The following is a 17,279-nucleotide window of genomic DNA, read 5'->3' on the forward strand; positions in this document are numbered from 1 at the left end:
TTGACATGGAAAAAATATTTTTCAGATGTTAGTGGTTAATTAAAAAAGTTGCACAGAGTCAGTCTGCAGTCGTAATGCCTTCATTCTTTTTTAAACTTTTTAATGTGCACCTTCTAGTCTGCTCTTTGTTTCAGCGTTTTTCCTATGGGAGTATCTCTCTCAGTAATATAGGCTGGTTGTGAGATCTGTGAATTTACAGGGTCCTGCTGTCATTACTAGCTCTTATGTATCATTCTTAGAGCAATTAACTCTACATGCAATTTCTTTGCATGCCCTTAGGGGCCAGAGGGTTTCATGCTTCGCCACACTCTGGTACAACCCTGCCCCATGCCTCCTGCTTTCTTCAACTCTAAGAGTAGGGAAGGCAGAGCCAAGAAAGCCCATACTGCATGGGCTCTGACTTGTGTAACAATTTGCAGAACCATCAGCTTAGATATAGGACTTATTATAGCAGCAAAATTCTAGAAAATCCTAATTTCACAGAAATCACAACCAGCATGTATTACTGTGAGGGACATGCCAACATGTGCTCTGCTCGTGACCCCCAACACTATTAATCAGAGCAAAAAGAGAAACTTTCACTCTCATAGAGTGGTCTTATGTATTAAATCATTACACATTTAAAGGGTTAATTATATCTTCATAAATGGATATTGTCTGATAATGTTCACAAATACAAGCAATTTTACAATTTAATTCCTATTAAAATTTTCACCTACTTCTTTTGTTTGTCTTCAAGACCTATGTCCACTGCTAAACAACAGAACATACACAGTGCTTACAAGCTCTTTACTATTGATCTTATAAGCAGTATTTTGAAGTTGACCGAGATCGCTGGCGCGCACTGTTACCGCCTAATCCCGGTCAAATCCAGAGCTGTTTACAAGCTAGACACCAGTGATGGTCATTCTGCCAGTCAGCAAGCTGTAACCATAAGAGTCTCAAAAAAATGTTTGCAAATTTTTACAGCAGTAAATTGCATAAGTGCTTCTGTTTACAAGTAATATTCAACAATATCCTTCTATGGAAATGGGAATAACCATTTAAATAAAAAACAAAAGGCATTTCATACAATATTCTCTAAGTTCCACTGCAGGGGAAATGATTGTCCTGATCAAAACTTTTCAAGGTGATATCAGCAGCTTCTTTTTTTTTATTCAAGAACCAGGCTGCGTACATGTTGCTAATCATTAGACTGGCCTGAGAATCATAAGGCAACGGTACTTACAACTATTCTACCTTGGTTCATATACAGTGGCATGTAAAAGTGTGGGCACCTCAGGTCACAATTATTGTTATTGTGAACAGTTAAGCAAGTTGAAAATGAAATGATCTCTAAAAGGCCTAAAGGTAAAGACTACACATTTACTTGGCATTTTAGGCAAAATATATATTTTCAACTTTTACATTTTAAAAAATACAAAAAGGAAAATGGTCTGATGCAAAACTTTGGGCACGCTGCATGTTTAGTTCCTAGTAGCACCCCCTTTTAAAAGTAACACAACTTCTAATCATTTTTTTAGCCATCCAACAGTCTTTCAATTTTTACAAGAAAGGAGGAACAGAAGTCCACTACAAAATAATATAAATTTTTATTTTAGATAATACAAAAAGACACATACGAGAGCAAAAGCCATAAAACCATCAAATACATAGTGTAAAGTGATGAGGGCAATCAGAAATCACTACTCAGCAGTGAAACAGACCAGGTGTTAACCCAAAAGTCAAACGTACAAAGCCATTAGAGCAAAGGTCATGAAAGAGTTAAACAGCAACTGCACAAGTATTAATCCAATATGGGACTCAGGGGATAAAAACCCTTACTGAGAAAGCAGTAGTGCATACCTCCAGAAATAACAAATACATGCAAGTGTGTCTCATAGCATTAAACCCCATACAGGGAAAATAGTTTAACAATAAACAAACAGGGAAAGGGCATTAAAGCTATGCATAACAAATTCTCCAAATACCTGCTGACTTAGGGCACACCGGTCTGACCCCAATGCACATTTCACAAACAGAAAGCTCACTTCCTCAGGGGGGCGTCTTTCAATTTTTGTATGAGGGATTTTCATCCATTCTTCTTTTGAAAAGAAGAGCCATTGTGAGAGCCATTAATAAAACTTCAGCTTGCGCCTTTTGATGTAGTATATTGGGGATTTTAACATGTGCTTAGGATCATTTTCCATTTTTAGAAGTCATCCCCTTTTCATCCTAAGCTTTTTTACAGATGGTGTTCTGTTTGCATCAAGAATTTGTTGAAATTTCATTGAATCCATTCTTATCTCTTCCCGTGAAATGTTCCCCATGCCATTGGCTACAATACAACACCAAAGCATGATTAATCGACTCCCATGCTTAATGGTTGGTGAGATGTTCTTTTCCTGAAATTCCGTGCCCTTTTTTCTCCACACATACCTTTGATCATTGTGGCAAAAGAGTTCTATTGTACCCTCATTGGTTCACAGGACTTGTGTCCAAAATGCAACAGGTATGTTTAAAAGTTCTTTTGCAAACTTCTGACTCTGAATTTTATGGTGAGGACACAGGAGAGGTTTTTTTCTGATGATTCTTCCCTGAAGGCCATGTTTGTGCAGGTATCTCTGAACAATAGAACAATGTACCACAACTCCAAAGTCTGCTAAATCTTTTTGAAGGTTTTTTGCAATCAAGCAGGGGTTCTGATTTGACTCTCTAGCAAACTTACCAGCAGTTCTCACTGCAATTTTGATTGGTCTTCCAGACCTTATCTTGACTTTCACTGTTCCTGTTAATTGCCATTTGTTACTTACATTTCGAACTGAGGAAAGGACAACATGAAAACGCTTTGCTATCTTCTTATAGCCTTCTCCTGCTTTGTGGGCCTCCACCATTTTAATTTTCAGAGTGCTAGGCAGCTCTTTAGAAGAAAGCATGTCTGCTGTGTTTTGGCACAAGGTTAGAGAAAGCTGGGTTTTTATAAAGCTGTGAAATTTGCATCACCTGGTTTTTCCTAGCACTGTTAAGCCATAACCCTAACAGACTAATTAAGGTCTGAAACCTTGGTCAAAGTTATCTGGCACCCAAGGGTTCCAAAACCTTTGCATTAGCCCATTTTGCTTTTTGTAATTTTTAAAAGGTTAAAAAAAACATTTTTTTTTGCCTAAAATACAAAGTAAATGTGTCCTCTTTAGTCCTTACAGAGATTATTTCATGTTCAACTTGCTTAAGTGTTCACAATAACAGTAATTTTGACCAGGAGTGCCCATACTTTTTTATGCCATTGTATACTGTATGTACAGTCATGGGAAAATCTGTGGTGTACTGTGTAATGGCTGTGTCTGATCATGCAGGATCATTATTTGATCATACCATGTCTCACGAGCAAGCGAGGACGCAAAAGAGAGTATGCAGATATTACAGCAAGGGATCATTTGCCTGTTTTTATGCAATGTTTTACCTCAAAGAAAGAATCAGCTGTGATCACATACTATAATGTCTGTATACTCTCTTTTGCTTTCTCCCCTGCCCAGGAGCTGTGGTATGATCAGTCCCTGTACGGTCAGACACAGACATTACACAGTACACAGCAGGGGCACACTTATAAGATTATCTCAGCACAGGAACATGTTATTTAAACACATGCAATTGTGGAAATTATTATTACTCCAAGGTCTATTTATTAAAATGCTGATTAAAATAACTTTGTCCATCGGAAAACCCCCTTTAAGATCTTTGATGCTGGTGGGATTTTGTTTATGCACACCTCTTTCAAGGTCCCACCAAAGCATTTTAATTTGGTTGAGCTTTGTACTTTGACTGTGCCATTACACCACCTTGCTTAGGATCATTGTCTTGTTGCATGATCAAGTTTTGGGCAAGCTTTAGCATTTGGATAGATGGCTTCATATTTTACTCTAGAATACTTTGCTATACAGCGGAGTTAATGGTTCACTCAATGAGTGCAAAGTGTCTAGGTCATTTGGTTGTAAAACAAGCCCAAAGCATCACCCCTCCACCACCATGGCTCTATAGTTGGTATGCAATGTTTAGTCCTGATATGCTATATGTGTTTTTTTCCCCAAAAGTGGTACAGTGCATTACAGCCAATCATCTCCACATTAATCTTGTCTGTCCAAGAGACATTGTTCCAGAACTCTTGTGGACTTATAACTTTTCACAGATTTATGAGTAGTAAACAATTGCTTTTCTAAGATAGCTAATATCTTTCCTCCTTGGCATTGCGATAACACATGCCTCCAGAACAGCAAACTAACCAAACTTTTACTTTTATAGTGGTTGTCACACTTGAGGATGAACTGTAAGGATATGGACATGCTACCCATGTTTCCCTCTGAAGAAACACATTTACTGTTGTATGGTGTAATGTGAATATATAATGTAATGTGACATGGTATAATGTGAATTCTTATGTGCATTAGTAATGTGTGTAGTTTGGCTATAGGGATTAATAAGAGTTAATGTTTAGGACAAGTCCACAGTGGGAGAGACTGAATTACAGGGAAAGTGACAATTACGTGTCAGAGAGTCAGATAGGGCTGGGAGCACATATTGAGTGGACCAGAAGGTCCAAGGTGAACAGAGCCACATTATAGGATGACTAAGTGAAAGGATACCGAAGAAAAGGGATAGCAAGATCTGGAGCATAAATTACTAAGAAACAGTGATCTACTGGAAACTGGTCGTAGGAGAGGACGCCTAGCCAAGAGATCCTGAGCTTATAACACAGGAAGATAACGGGCTTAAAGCAGGACTGAGTATGTGGGACAAGTCCTGGGGTTTAAGTTCCAGGATGACAGTCTTGCTGGCCATACTGGTACCAGGCTATGTGCCCACGTTAGTGTTTTTAAACGCTCAGCAAACTGATCCCCTTCCCAGAAAACGCGTGTCTTTTTTCCGCATGTTTCTTGAGCGGTTTTTGCACAAAAGACGTGCGTTTGACGCGTTTTTTGACGCGAGTTTACTGGGAACATTGGGGAAGGCTAAAAACGCTCAGCAATGCGGAAATTAATGAGCATGCTGCGTTTTTAGCCGCTAAGCGATTCCTGAGCGTTTAAAAACGCATGCATTTGCACAAAAAGCTAAAAACGCATGCAAATTAATTTGAAGCTTCTTTTAAGCGTTTCTGCAGCGTCTGAGCCGGCACAAACGCTGCAGAAACGTTTAAAAAAACACAACGTGGGCACACAGCCTTAAGGGGCTAAAGCGTCACCGATTTTGTGACGCAGCAGCGATATCGCTAGCGATATCGCTACGTGTGATACTTACCTCCGACCCGGCTCCCCCGCTGATTATCACTGATCGTGCAAGATCGTCCAGTTCCATTTCTCGTCGGGCGCTTCCTGCTGGGCTTCCTGCTGGCGCCGACGAGCGACGCATGGACGCGGGCTGGAGGACGTCAGGATCGCCGCGTCTGAAAGGTAAGTAACGACCGCTGCTGCGTCGCTACATCTCTGTGAGATCTGCCTGTTTGGCAGCTCACTAGCGACCATTTAGCGATGCACCAGCGATCCTGACCGGGTCGTATCGTTGTCGGGATCGCTGGTGCATTGCTAAATGTAAAGGGGCCTTTAGGGAAAGAAGATGCAGAATCAGAGTGTCATGATCTGAATTTGATCTGACAGTTTTAAAAGCACAGAGTGAACTTTTTTTTCCTTTTGGCAAGTTGCCAAAGTGACTTGACTGTCCCCTGTGGTGGTTAGTGGTATCACACCTTAGGTTTCAGTTTAATGTGCACGTAATTAGGAATCAGGTGTGGGGGCTCTATAAATGAGTCTCAGGGTGTGTAATCACGGCTGGTGATATTGATTCATTCATTGATTCTGAGTGGGTGAGAGCCTGGTGGAAGGATGGAGCTGAGGAAGAGTCCTGTGCAGCTTAGCCAGGGGGGACGTGTGTCAGCTATGGTGTCTGGACGAAGGGCTGGCATGGCGTGGTGGGGTCGCAGTGATGGTGTCAGCAGGAAGTGTCTGCATGGACTGGTGGAGTGGCTACTATGGAGAGTGGCACTCACCATGTGGGACTTGGCTGCTGAGCTAGACTCAAGCATGCTTGACTTCGTGGCAGAAGCTGAACTCATCCTTGGGACTCTGTTACTAAGCAGCAGCAACTGGTGGTGGACTCTGCTCCAAGGCTGCACTATGGTGAAGGATCCTGTTATGGTGATGGATCCGGGTGGAGGAGAAGACGCACGCAGGTGGAGGGCTCTGTTGCAGGAGCATAAGCACAGAGCATAAAGCTAAGTGGTGTCCCCCTGTATTGTCTCTTTCCCTCATGTGTGTTATTAGTGCAGTGGTGGGATTAGTCTCCGCACCGCCCAACTCCCTAGTGAGGGTTTAGGGTCAGGGCGAGCAAGGGCTTTGAGGTACGCGTGCGGCGCCCGGTGCGGAACCGGCATAGGGAACGTTAGGAGTGCAGGGACACTGGCTCAGGGGAGCTCAGGAGGTCTCCACTTCCCTTTTCCCTATCGCAGGGCCCACCGTTGTTGTTTTCCCAGGTCCCCCTTATTATTTAAATTCGCCGTACTGGAGGCGGAGTTTCCAGAATTTATATTAACGTGTAATACCTAAATTCGCCAGGTGGAGGCGGTGTATCCATCTGCACGTTTTATTATTTAAATTCGCCCCACTGGAGGCGCTGTATCCAGGGTCACGTGTGTTATGGGTCCGCCTTGCGGTATCATCTGCGTCCAGACACACGTGACCATGACATTATCACCAGCCATACATTTTTCTTTCTGGTGAGCTTTGGCCATGTGGAGGTCTGTGAGTAATTGCTGCCGGGCCTCACTGAGGTAAGTGGGGAGCGGCAAGGTGTGTTAGAGCCGCTGCAGCAGCAGTTATCAGGGTCTGGGGCCTCTGCTCAGGTAACCAGGAAATCAAAATGGCGGCTTTGGCAAATTGCGGGTCTGGCAAAAGCCCCCTTGAGTCGCTGCTGGGGAGCGGGACTTGTTCATACAGGTGGACGTAACCAGACAGGTGGGTGGAGTTGGTGATCCCCATGGTGCTGTCTGGGGTTCCCCGAGGTGAAGGGGTACGTCCCTGTAGTGAGCAGACTGGTGATAGTCCGCGGGGCTCACGCCAAATCTGCCATACCATTGAAGAAGCCGCCCCTCCTGGTCGTGTGGAGGCGACCAGCGAGTGTATTTTTTCACCATGTCCCTGCGGCTTTGGTAAAAGCCCCCTTGAGTCGCTGCTGGGGAGCGGGACTTGTTCATACAGGTGGACGTAACCAGACAGGTGGGTGGAGTTGGTGATCCCCATGGTGCTGTCTGGGGTTCCCCGAGGTGAAGGGGTACGTCCCTGTAGTGAGCAGACTGGTGTATAGTCCGCGGGGCTCACGCCAAATCTTCTATACCACCAAAGAAGCCGCGCCTCCTGGTCGTTTGGAGGAAGGCGACCAGCGAGTGTATATTTCCTTCATATTCATGTCCCCTTCTCCTCCAGGTGTGTGCAGCAGGTGCGCTGCGGGGGAGTAGGGACAAATCTCAACTCTCGCCATTAACCAACCCTGGGAGGCGCAGACCTCATGGTAAAAGGGTTGGAGGGTGGTGTCCCTTGGTGAATGGCGGGGGTGTGAGTGTGGTCACGCAGGGGGACGCCTCTGTTGTCGTGTCCAGAAGGAGTTCACCAAATATATGACAAACGAATGTGTGCAATAAACGTTCAGGTCCGGACCTGTGGGTGAAAGAGCATGTATGGGTGCCACCAAAAAACATCTTGTGGAAGTGTGTTGTGGAGCCTGATCAGCTCATAACAAACAAACATACACATACATAAACTCGTTCCCCAGGTCGGCGCTGTGGAGATGAGTGGTGCCTCCAAAATGAACTTTATTGCCAATACCAGCGGTGTGTTTGTCATAAACCTGAAGTGTCAGGTAGTGGTGGGGTGAACTCAGGATCTGGGCGTCCCCGCTGTAGGTGTTTCCCTAATGAGGAGTGGTCTTGAGGGTCCAGAGGCCCCTCATTAAGGAGGGGGTACTGTCATGATCTGAATTTGATCTGACAGTTTTAAAAGCACAGAGTGAACTTTTTTTTCCTTTTGGCAAGTTGCCAAAGTGACTTGACTGTCCCCGGTGGTGGTTAGTGGTATCACACCTTAGGTTTCAGTTTAATGTGCACGTAATTAGGAATCAGGTGTGGGGGCTCTATAAATGAGTCTCAGGGTGTGTAATCACGGCTGGTGATATTGATTCATTCATTGATTCTGAGTGGGTGAGAGCCTGGTGGAAGGATGGAGCTGAGGAAGAGTCCTGTGCAGCTTAGCCAGGGGGGACGTGTGTCAGCTATGGTGTCTGGACGAAGGGCTGGCATGGCGTGGTGGGGTCGCAGTGATGGTGTCAGCAGGAAGTGTCTGCATGGACTGGTGGAGTGGCTACTATGGAGAGTGGCACTCACCATGTGGGACTTGGCTGCTGAGCTAGACTCAAGCATGCTTGACTTCGTGGCAGAAGCTGAACTCATCCTTGGGACTCTGTTACTAAGCAGCAGCAACTGGTGGTGGACTCTGCTCCAAGGCTGCACTATGGTGAAGGATCCTGTTATGGTGATGGATCCGGGTGGAGGAGAAGACGCACGCAGGTGGAGGGCTCTGTTGCAGGAGCATAAGCACAGAGCATAAAGCTAAGTGGTGTCCCCCTGTATTGTCTCTTTCCCTCATGTGTGTTATTAGTGCAGTGGTGGGATTAGTCTCCGCACCGCCCAACTCCCTAGTGAGGGTTTAGGGTCAGGGCGAGCAAGGGCTTTGAGGTACGCGTGCGGCGCCCGGTGCGGAACCGGCATAGGGAACGTTAGGAGTGCAGGGACACTGGCTCAGGGGAGCTCAGGAGGTCTCCACTTCCCTTTTCCCTATCGCAGGGCCCACCGTTGTTGTTTTCCCAGGTCCCCCTTATTATTTAAATTCGCCGTACTGGAGGCGGAGTTTCCAGAATTTATATTAACGCGTAATACCTAAATTCGCCAGGTGGAGGCGGTGTATCCATCTGCACGTTTTATTATTTAAATTCGCCCCACTGGAGGCGCTGTATCCAGGGTCACGTGTGTTATGGGTCCGCCTTGCGGTATCATCTGCGTCCAGACACACGTGACCATGACATTATCACCAGCCATACATTTTTCTTTCTGGTGAGCTTTGGCCATGTGGAGGTCTGTGAGTAATTGCTGCCGGGCCTCACTGAGGTAAGTGGGGAGCGGCAAGGTGTGTTAGAGCCGCTGCAGCAGCAGTTATCAGGGTCTGGGGCCTCTGCTCAGGTAACCAGGAAATCAAAATGGCGGCTTTGGCAAATTGCGAGTCTGTCAAAAGCCCCCTTGAGTCGCTGCTGGGGAGCGGGACTTGTTCATACAGGTGGACGTAACCAGACAGGTGGGTGGAGTTGGTGATCCCCATGGTGCTGTCTGGGGTTCCCCGAGGTGAAGGGGTACGTCCCTGTAGTGAGCAGACTGGTGATAGTCCGCGGAGCTCACGCCAAATCTGCCATACCATTGAAGAAGCCGCCCCTCCTGGTCGTGTGGAGGCGACCAGCGAGTGTATTTTTTCACCATGTCCCTGCGGCTTTGGTAAAAGCACCCTTGAGTCGCTGCTGGGGAGCGGGACTTGTTCATACAGGTGGACGTAACCAGACAGGTGGGTGGAGTTGGTGATCCCCATGGTGCTGTCTGGGGTTCCCCGAGGTGAAGGGGTACGTCCCTGTAGTGAGCAGACTGGTGTATAGTCCGCGGGGCTCACGCCAAATCTTCTATACCACCAAAGAAGCCGCGCCTCCTGGTCGTTTGGAGGAAGGCGACCAGCGAGTGTATATTTCCTTCATATTCATGTCCCCTTCTCCTCCAGGTGTGTGCAGCAGGTGCGCTGCAGGGGAGTAGGGACAAATCTCAACTCTCGCCATTAACCAGCCCTGGGAGGCGCAGACCTCATGGTAAAAGGGTTGAAGGGTGGTGTCCCTTGGTGAATGGCGGGGGTGTGAGTGTGGTCACGCAGGGGGACGCCTCTGTTGTCGTGTCCAGAAGGAGTTCACCAAATATATGACAAACGAATGTGTGCAATAAACGTTCAGGTCCGGACCTGTGGGTGAAAGAGCATGTATGGGTGCCACCAAAAAACATCTTGTGGAAGTGTGTTGTGGAGCCTGATCAGCTCATAACAAACAAACATACACATACATAAACTCGTTCCCCAGGTCGGCGCTGTGGAGATGAGTGGTGCCTCCAAAATGAACTTTATTGCCAATACCAGCGGTGTGTTTGTCATAAACCTGAAGTGTCAGGTAGTGGTGGGGTGAACTCAGGATCTGGGCGTCCCCGCTGTAGGTGTTTCCCTAATGAGGAGTGGTCTTGAGGGTCCAGAGGCCCCTCATTAAAGAGGGGGTACTGTCATGATCTGAATTTGATCTGACAGTTTTAAAAGCACAGAGTGAACTTTTTTTTCCTTTTGGCAAGTTGCCAAAGTGACTTGACTGTCCCCGGTGGTGGTTAGTGGTATCACACCTTAGGTTTCAGTTTAATGTGCACGTAATTAGGAATCAGGAGTGGGGGCTCTATAAATGAGTCTCAGGGTGTGTAATCACGGCTGGTGATATTGATTCATTCATTGATTCTGAGTGGGTGAGAGCCTGGTGGAAGGATGGAGCTGAGGAAGAGTCTTGTGCAGCTTAGCCAGGGGGGACGTGTGTCAGCTATGGTGTCTGGACGAAGGGCTGGCATGGCGTGGTGGGGTCGCAGTGATGGTGTCAGCAGGAAGTGTCTGCATGGACTGGTGGAGTGGCTACTATGGAGAGTGGCACTCACCATGTGGGACTTGGCTGCTGAGCTGGACTCAAGCATGCTTGACTTCGTGGCAGAAGCTGAACTCATCCTTGGGACTCTGTTACTAAGCAGCAGCAACTGGTGGTGGACTCTGCTCCAAGGCTGCACTATGGTGAAGGATCCTGTTATGGTGATGGATCCGGGTGGAGGAGAAGACGCACGCAGGTGGAGGGCTCTGTTGCAGGAGCATAAGCACAGAGCATAAAGCTAAGTGGTGTCCCCCTGTATTGTCTCTTTCCCTCATGTGTGTTATTAGTGCAGTGGTGGGATTAGTCTCCGCACCGCCCAACTCCCTAGTGAGGGTTTAGGGTCAGGGCGAGCAAGGGCTTTGAGGTATGCGTGCGGCGCCCGGTGCGGAACCGGCATAGGGAACATTAGGAGTGCAGGGACACTGGCTCAGGGGAGCTCAGGAGGTCTCCACTTCCCTTTTCCCTATCGCAGGGCCCACCGTTGTTGTTTTCCCAGGTCCCCCTTATTTAAATTCGCCGTACTGGAGGCGGAGTTTCCAGAATTTATATTAACGTGTAATACCTAAATTCGCCAGGTGGAGGCGGTGTATCCATCTGCACGTTTTATTATTTAAATTCGCCCCACTGGAGGTGCTGTATCCAGGGTCACGTGTGTTATGGGTCCGCCTTGCGGTATCATCTGCGTCCAGACACACGTGACCATGACACAGAGAACAAGTAAATTACACTTGTTAATCAGGACTGTAGTGTTAGCTGGGTTCTGGTTAAGTAGTGCAAAACAGTGGCCATAGTGGGCGGGCACTATTGACTATGACAGAAGGAAAATATGGAAAATGCTTTAAGTTGTAAAGGAAACATTCATAAAACTGTGTACTCACTATTTCTTGTGCAGTAAATAAACCCTTATCAAGTGGCCGTTTAGTAAAGAGTTTATTTTTGAATGGGAAGATCTTCCTCATTGAACTGTGAAGCATCTGGTCATGGCAAACCTGCAACAATGGTTACATGCGACCTGCATGGGCATAATGCCCTGACAGCACAAGTCCACACACCCAGCCAGGACCTCCACACTCATGCAACTTGCTGGGACGGCACCTACGAGTGTCTCATCCTCGGCTACTGCCCTGCACCATGTTACAGAACAACTTATCAAGTGCATTTGGTCAGCAGCACTTCAACTTATCGTCTTAATTCCTGTAACACACATGGATCGTGGACCCAAAGTGCCACGAGCTGGGTGCGGCTTCAGGGTTCAGGTATCGCTGATGTGGCTACAGGGTTCAGGTACTGCAGGTGTGGCTTTAGGGTTCAGGTACCGCAGATATGGCTTCAGAGTTCAGGTACTGCCAATGTGGCTTTAGGTACTGCAGAGAGCAGTGTCAGGCACAGGTGCTGCAGGGAGCTGTGTTAAGTGCAGGTACTGCAGGAAGCGGTGTCAGGCATAGGTATTGTATGGAGCAGTGTCAGGCACAGGTACTGCAGGAAGAAGTGTCAGGCACAGGTACTGCAGGAAGAAGTGTCAAGTGTAGGTACCGCAGGAAGCAGTGTCAGGCACAGGTACGGCAGGGAGCAGTGTCAGGATTCATGTGCCATGGATGCTTCAGGCTTAGGTAAAATCAGGGTTCATGTGCTGTGGGTGCGGATTCAAGGCATTGGTACCGCTTAAGTAGCTTCAAGATTCAGACTAACACAGTATGGGATACAGGGACCTGGCAAGTCACTAGTTGCACAGAACTAGAGAATATTTCTCAGGCACCTCCCTACTGAGGAGGGTGCCTTAAATACTTAATGCCTCCCAGCTATTGGCTGGGGGCATTTCCAAAGTGTGTGCGCCGCCCCTTTAAGAACCGGGGAGCCCCCGCACTAAGTGAACCACTGGGAGATCTGAGAAGCGTGCACAAAGTAGAGGGAAGCATGGCAGGGAATGAGGATGCCGCCAGGGATGTATGTCGGCCTCCCTGCCGGTAGGAGATGGAGCATGCAGGGACGCTGGTGTAGCGTTAATTCCTATGGAAGCAGTATGGGTGTACTTATTTTTTAACTCACTGCTTCTGCATTTTGACATATTCTATAAAATATTAAATAATAACATGTTATAATGTGTCTCTCAAGGTTGTATTTACCTAATTTTAATACTTTCTAAGGACCTGATTTTTCTTTACTATGTCTTAATATGTAAAACAATGCATAAAACCATAGTTTTTATCTTAATACTTCGTGTGTAACATAACTCTATATTGGAAAAGGCAGAAATTGCTATTCAATTGTATATTGAAGCGAGTCCAAAAGTAGAAATGTATTTCTCACAAATCACTTAACCATCACTTAACTATCTGCTCACTCTTTCTATCCTCCTTCTCCTAGTCGCAGGAGACATTGCGCCCAACCCTGGTCCCCCATGATATAGAAAGTCAAACCCCCCAACTGCTACGCTCAGAAACCCCTCTAATCTTATTAATATTCCCTGCATGCCATCTGTCTCTCTTAATTGTGCCCTTTGGAATTCTCGCTCAGTGTGTAACAAACTCTCCTTCACTCATGACTTTTTCCTTTCTAATTCTCTTAACCTTCTGGCTCTTACTGAAACCTGGATCTAGCAGTCAGACACTACCGCTGCTGCTGCTCTTTCATACGGGGGACTACACTTCTCTCATACCCCAAGATCAGACAATAGAGCAGGTGGAGGCGTTGGTCTGCTCCTATCATTAAAATGTACCTTTCAGGTTATCCCTCAAGTACCCTCACTTGTCTTTCCTTCTTTTGAGGTCCATGCCGTCAGACTCTACACCCCCTTCTCCATGTGAGTGGCGGTGGTATATCGTCATCACAGCCCCTCCCATCAGTTCCTGGATCATTTTGCCACTTGGCTTCCACATTTTCTCTCCTGTGACATCCCTACCCTCATCATGGGCGATTTCAACATCCCCATTGCTCTTCCCCTCTCCCCATCTGCTACTCACCTTTTATCTCTAACCTCCTCGTTTGGCCTTTTGCAGCTTACTAATTCTCCAACGCATGAAGACGGGAACTCCCTCGACTTGGTCTTCTCTTGGCTTTGTGCAGTGGATGATTTTGCAAACTCCCCTCTCCCGCTCTCTGACCACAACCTTCTTTCATTCTCTATCAAGAACTGCCAGGCTGCTCAGGTCACCCCCACTGTCCATATTTATAGAAACATACAGGCCATTAACACCCAGAAACTTATGAAGAACTTGCAGTCTTCATTGGCCCCTATCTCCTCCCTTTCATGTCCTGATTCTGCATTGAAGCATTACAATGAAACACTTCAAATTGCCCTGGATGAATTTGCTCCTCTTATACATAGAACACCACAACACAGACGGCAACAACCCTGGCACACCCTGCAAACACGTTTCCTGCATCGGTGCTCCAGGTGCGCCGAACGTCTGTGGAAAAAATCCAACCTACCCGAAGATTTCATCCATTATAAGTTTATGCTTCGAACATACAACACTGCCCTTCACCTCTCAAAACAAACCTATTTCAACACCCTCATCACTTCACTGTCCAATAACCCTAAACGTCTCTTTGACACTTTTCATTCTCTACTCAACCCAAGAGTACAGGCCCCTACCACGGAGCTTCGAGCTGACGATCTGGCCAATTACTTCAAAGAAAAAATTGACCAGATCCGACAGGAAATTATCTCCCAATCACCTCATACCATGCACTGTCCTCCCTCCCCCACTGCATCTAGCTCACTCTCTGACTTTGAACCAGTCACAGAAGAAGTAGTAAGCAGGCTCCTTGCATCTTCCCGCCCAACCACTTGCACCAGTGACCCATTTCTGTCACATCTACTCCAGACCCTTTCCCCTGCTGTCACCCCTCACCTAACTAAAATATTTAACATCTCTCTCTCTTCTGGTATCTTTTCCTCCTCATTTAAGCATGCCATCATACATCCACTACTTAAAAAAAACCATCCCTCGACCAAAACTGTGCCGCTAACTATAGACCTGTTTCTAATCTTCCCTTCATTTCTAAACTCCTGGAACGCCTGGTCCACTCCAGTCTTATCCGCTATCTCTCAGAAAACTCTCTTCTCGACCCTCTCCATTCCGGTTTCCGCTCTTTATATTCTACTGAAACTGCCCTCACTAAAGTCTCTAATGATCTACAGACAGCTAAATCAAATGGTCATTACTCCATGCTAATTCTCTTGGATCTCTCTGCAGCATTCAACACTGTGGATTATCAGCTCCTCCTCACTATGCTCCGTTCCATTGGCCTCAAGGACACCGTTCTCTCCTGGTTCTCCTCCTATCTTTCTGACCGCTCCTTTACTGTATCTTTTGCTGGCTCCTCCTCCTCTCATCTTCCCCTTACTGTTGGGGTTCCTCAAGGATCAGTCCTAGGCCCCCTCCTCTTCTCTTTGTATACTGCCCCTATTGGTCAAACAATCAGTTGACGACACCCAATTATACGCTTCTTCTCCTGACATCACGCCAGCCTTTCTAGAAAACACCGGCAATTGTCTAAACGCTGTGTCTAACATCATGTCCTCACTATATCTGAAACTGAACCTGTCAAAGACTGAACTCCTTGTGTTTCCTCCCGCTACTAATGTACCTATACCCGACATTGCCATTTCCATGTGTGGTTCTACTATTACTCCCCAGCAACATGCCCGCTGTCTTGGGGTTATACTTGCCTCCGAGCTTTCCTTTGTCCCCCACATCCGATCACTGGCTCGCTCTTGTTATCTGCACCTCAAAAACATTTCTAGAATTCGACCTTTTCTTATTTTTGATTCTGCAAAAACTCTGACTGTTTCTCTTATTCATTCTCGTCTCGACTATTGTAACTCCCTTCTAATCGGTCTCCCTCTTACCAAACTCTCCCCCCTCCAATCTGTCTTGAATGCAGCAGCCAGGATCATATTCCTCTCCAGTCGTTACACCGATGCCTCTACCTTGTGCCAGTCATTACACTGGCTACCCATCCACTCCAGAATCCAGTACAAACTTATTACCCTCACCCACAAAGCTCTTCATTGCTCAGCACCACCCTACATCTCCTCCCTTGTTTCAGTATACCATCCTACCCACGCCCTCCGTTCTGCTGATGACCTGAGGTTAGCATCCTCAATAATCAGAACCTCCCAGTCCTGTCTTCAAGACTATACACGTGCTGCGCCAATTCTTTGGAATGAACTTCCCAGGTCAATACGATTGTCCCCAATCCCCACAATTTTAAGCGTGCCCTGAAAACTCATTTATTCAAACTGGCCTACCGCCTCAACACATTAACCTAATCTATCCCTATGTGGCACAGCCAAAAGTTTTTTTTACCATAACCAGGTTCCCCGCATCATGTTCCCACATGCTTTATGCATCCATTAGCCCTCTGCATCCGTACTGTTACACACTTAACATTATGGCTGGTCCATACAATCAGGGCAACTGTTACCACCCACCTTTCGTGTCTCCCCTTTTTTTCCTCATAGATTGTAAGCTTGCGAGCAGGGCCCTCATTCCTCTTGGTATCTGTTATGATCTATGTGATGTGGTACAGTAAAGGGTGTTTTACTGGATGGAAGATATGTTTCTCCTAGCAGATTAATGTTTGGTCGGGTTTTTCCTTAAAGACGGGACCTGCGATGATGTCAGGGTCACATGATCAGCCCATGTGATGTCTACCTCACTGGTGGGAGGGGTTAGGCCCTATGTAATGGAGGTTGGAAAATGCCACAGTGTGAGTGTGTTTCTGGAAACTACAGGGACTTGTGTGGACGCAGCCTGCAACTTGTATATAGGATTCCCGTGCTGCAGGACTGTTGCAGCAAGACTCGGAAGAACCCCAGGAATGGCACCTGGCGGATGCCGCAGGACCTGGCAGCCGCTTAGTTACGCCCGTCCCGTGCAAGGGGTAAGTCTGGGACCAGTGGTTCTCCAAGGTGGAGTATGTGTTTCATTTCCCTCATGTTTTGTTAAGCTGCTGGTTACTGAGTGACATTAAAACCACTGAAATTGGACTTTATGCCTGTGTGTTGCCTCGTTACTGCCGCCCAGCTATTGCCTACCAGAGCGAATCCCTACAGTGATTATTGTTATGCTGTAATGTCTATTGTCTGTACAAGTGCTGCGGAATATGTCAGCGCTATAGAAATAACATTTATTATTATTATTATTTTAATGGCTAAAGGAAATACATTCCATCCATATATTTGTTATCCAAATTAGATGGTATATTATCTGTCCCAGGTACTTGATTTAGCTTTCCTCTATGGATTAACGCCTACTACTTGCCTGCTGGAATTTGAAGGAATCCAACCTTCTCTTTTGATTCATCTGCCATTCTTTAAACTCAAGTACAGCATCATCCACACTGATCATTCCCAGTTTGACATGATTTTGTAATGTGATTAGTTCTCTCTGGCCTGGGGTTTTCATCCCAACAAACGGGTCATAGACACTTGACTGCTGTCGGTCTCTTGTCAGATTGCCACTTGCTCCTTGAAATAGGATACACATTGTAGAACAGTT

The 17,279-nt window shown here is 46.5% G+C and overlaps 1 protein-coding gene across 1 annotated transcript in view; it reads right to left on the minus strand.

Moving 5' to 3' along the window:
• The window catches only part of PIK3AP1 (phosphoinositide-3-kinase adaptor protein 1), a 203,334-nt gene that overhangs the window by 17,558 nt on the left and 168,497 nt on the right, over nt 1-17,279 (minus strand). Inside the window, exon 12 of the mRNA XM_073585858.1 lies at nt 17,043-17,248. Within this exon, the coding sequence (XP_073441959.1) occupies nt 17,043-17,248 (206 nt within the window). The remainder of the gene's footprint in view (nt 1-17,042; nt 17,249-17,279) is intronic.

The sequence above is a fragment of the Dendrobates tinctorius genome, unplaced genomic scaffold, assembly GCF_039654945.1.
Source record: "Dendrobates tinctorius isolate UK_male_01 unplaced genomic scaffold, ASM3965494v1 ptg000089l, whole genome shotgun sequence".
Taxonomy (NCBI): domain Eukaryota; kingdom Metazoa; phylum Chordata; class Amphibia; order Anura; family Dendrobatidae; genus Dendrobates; species Dendrobates tinctorius.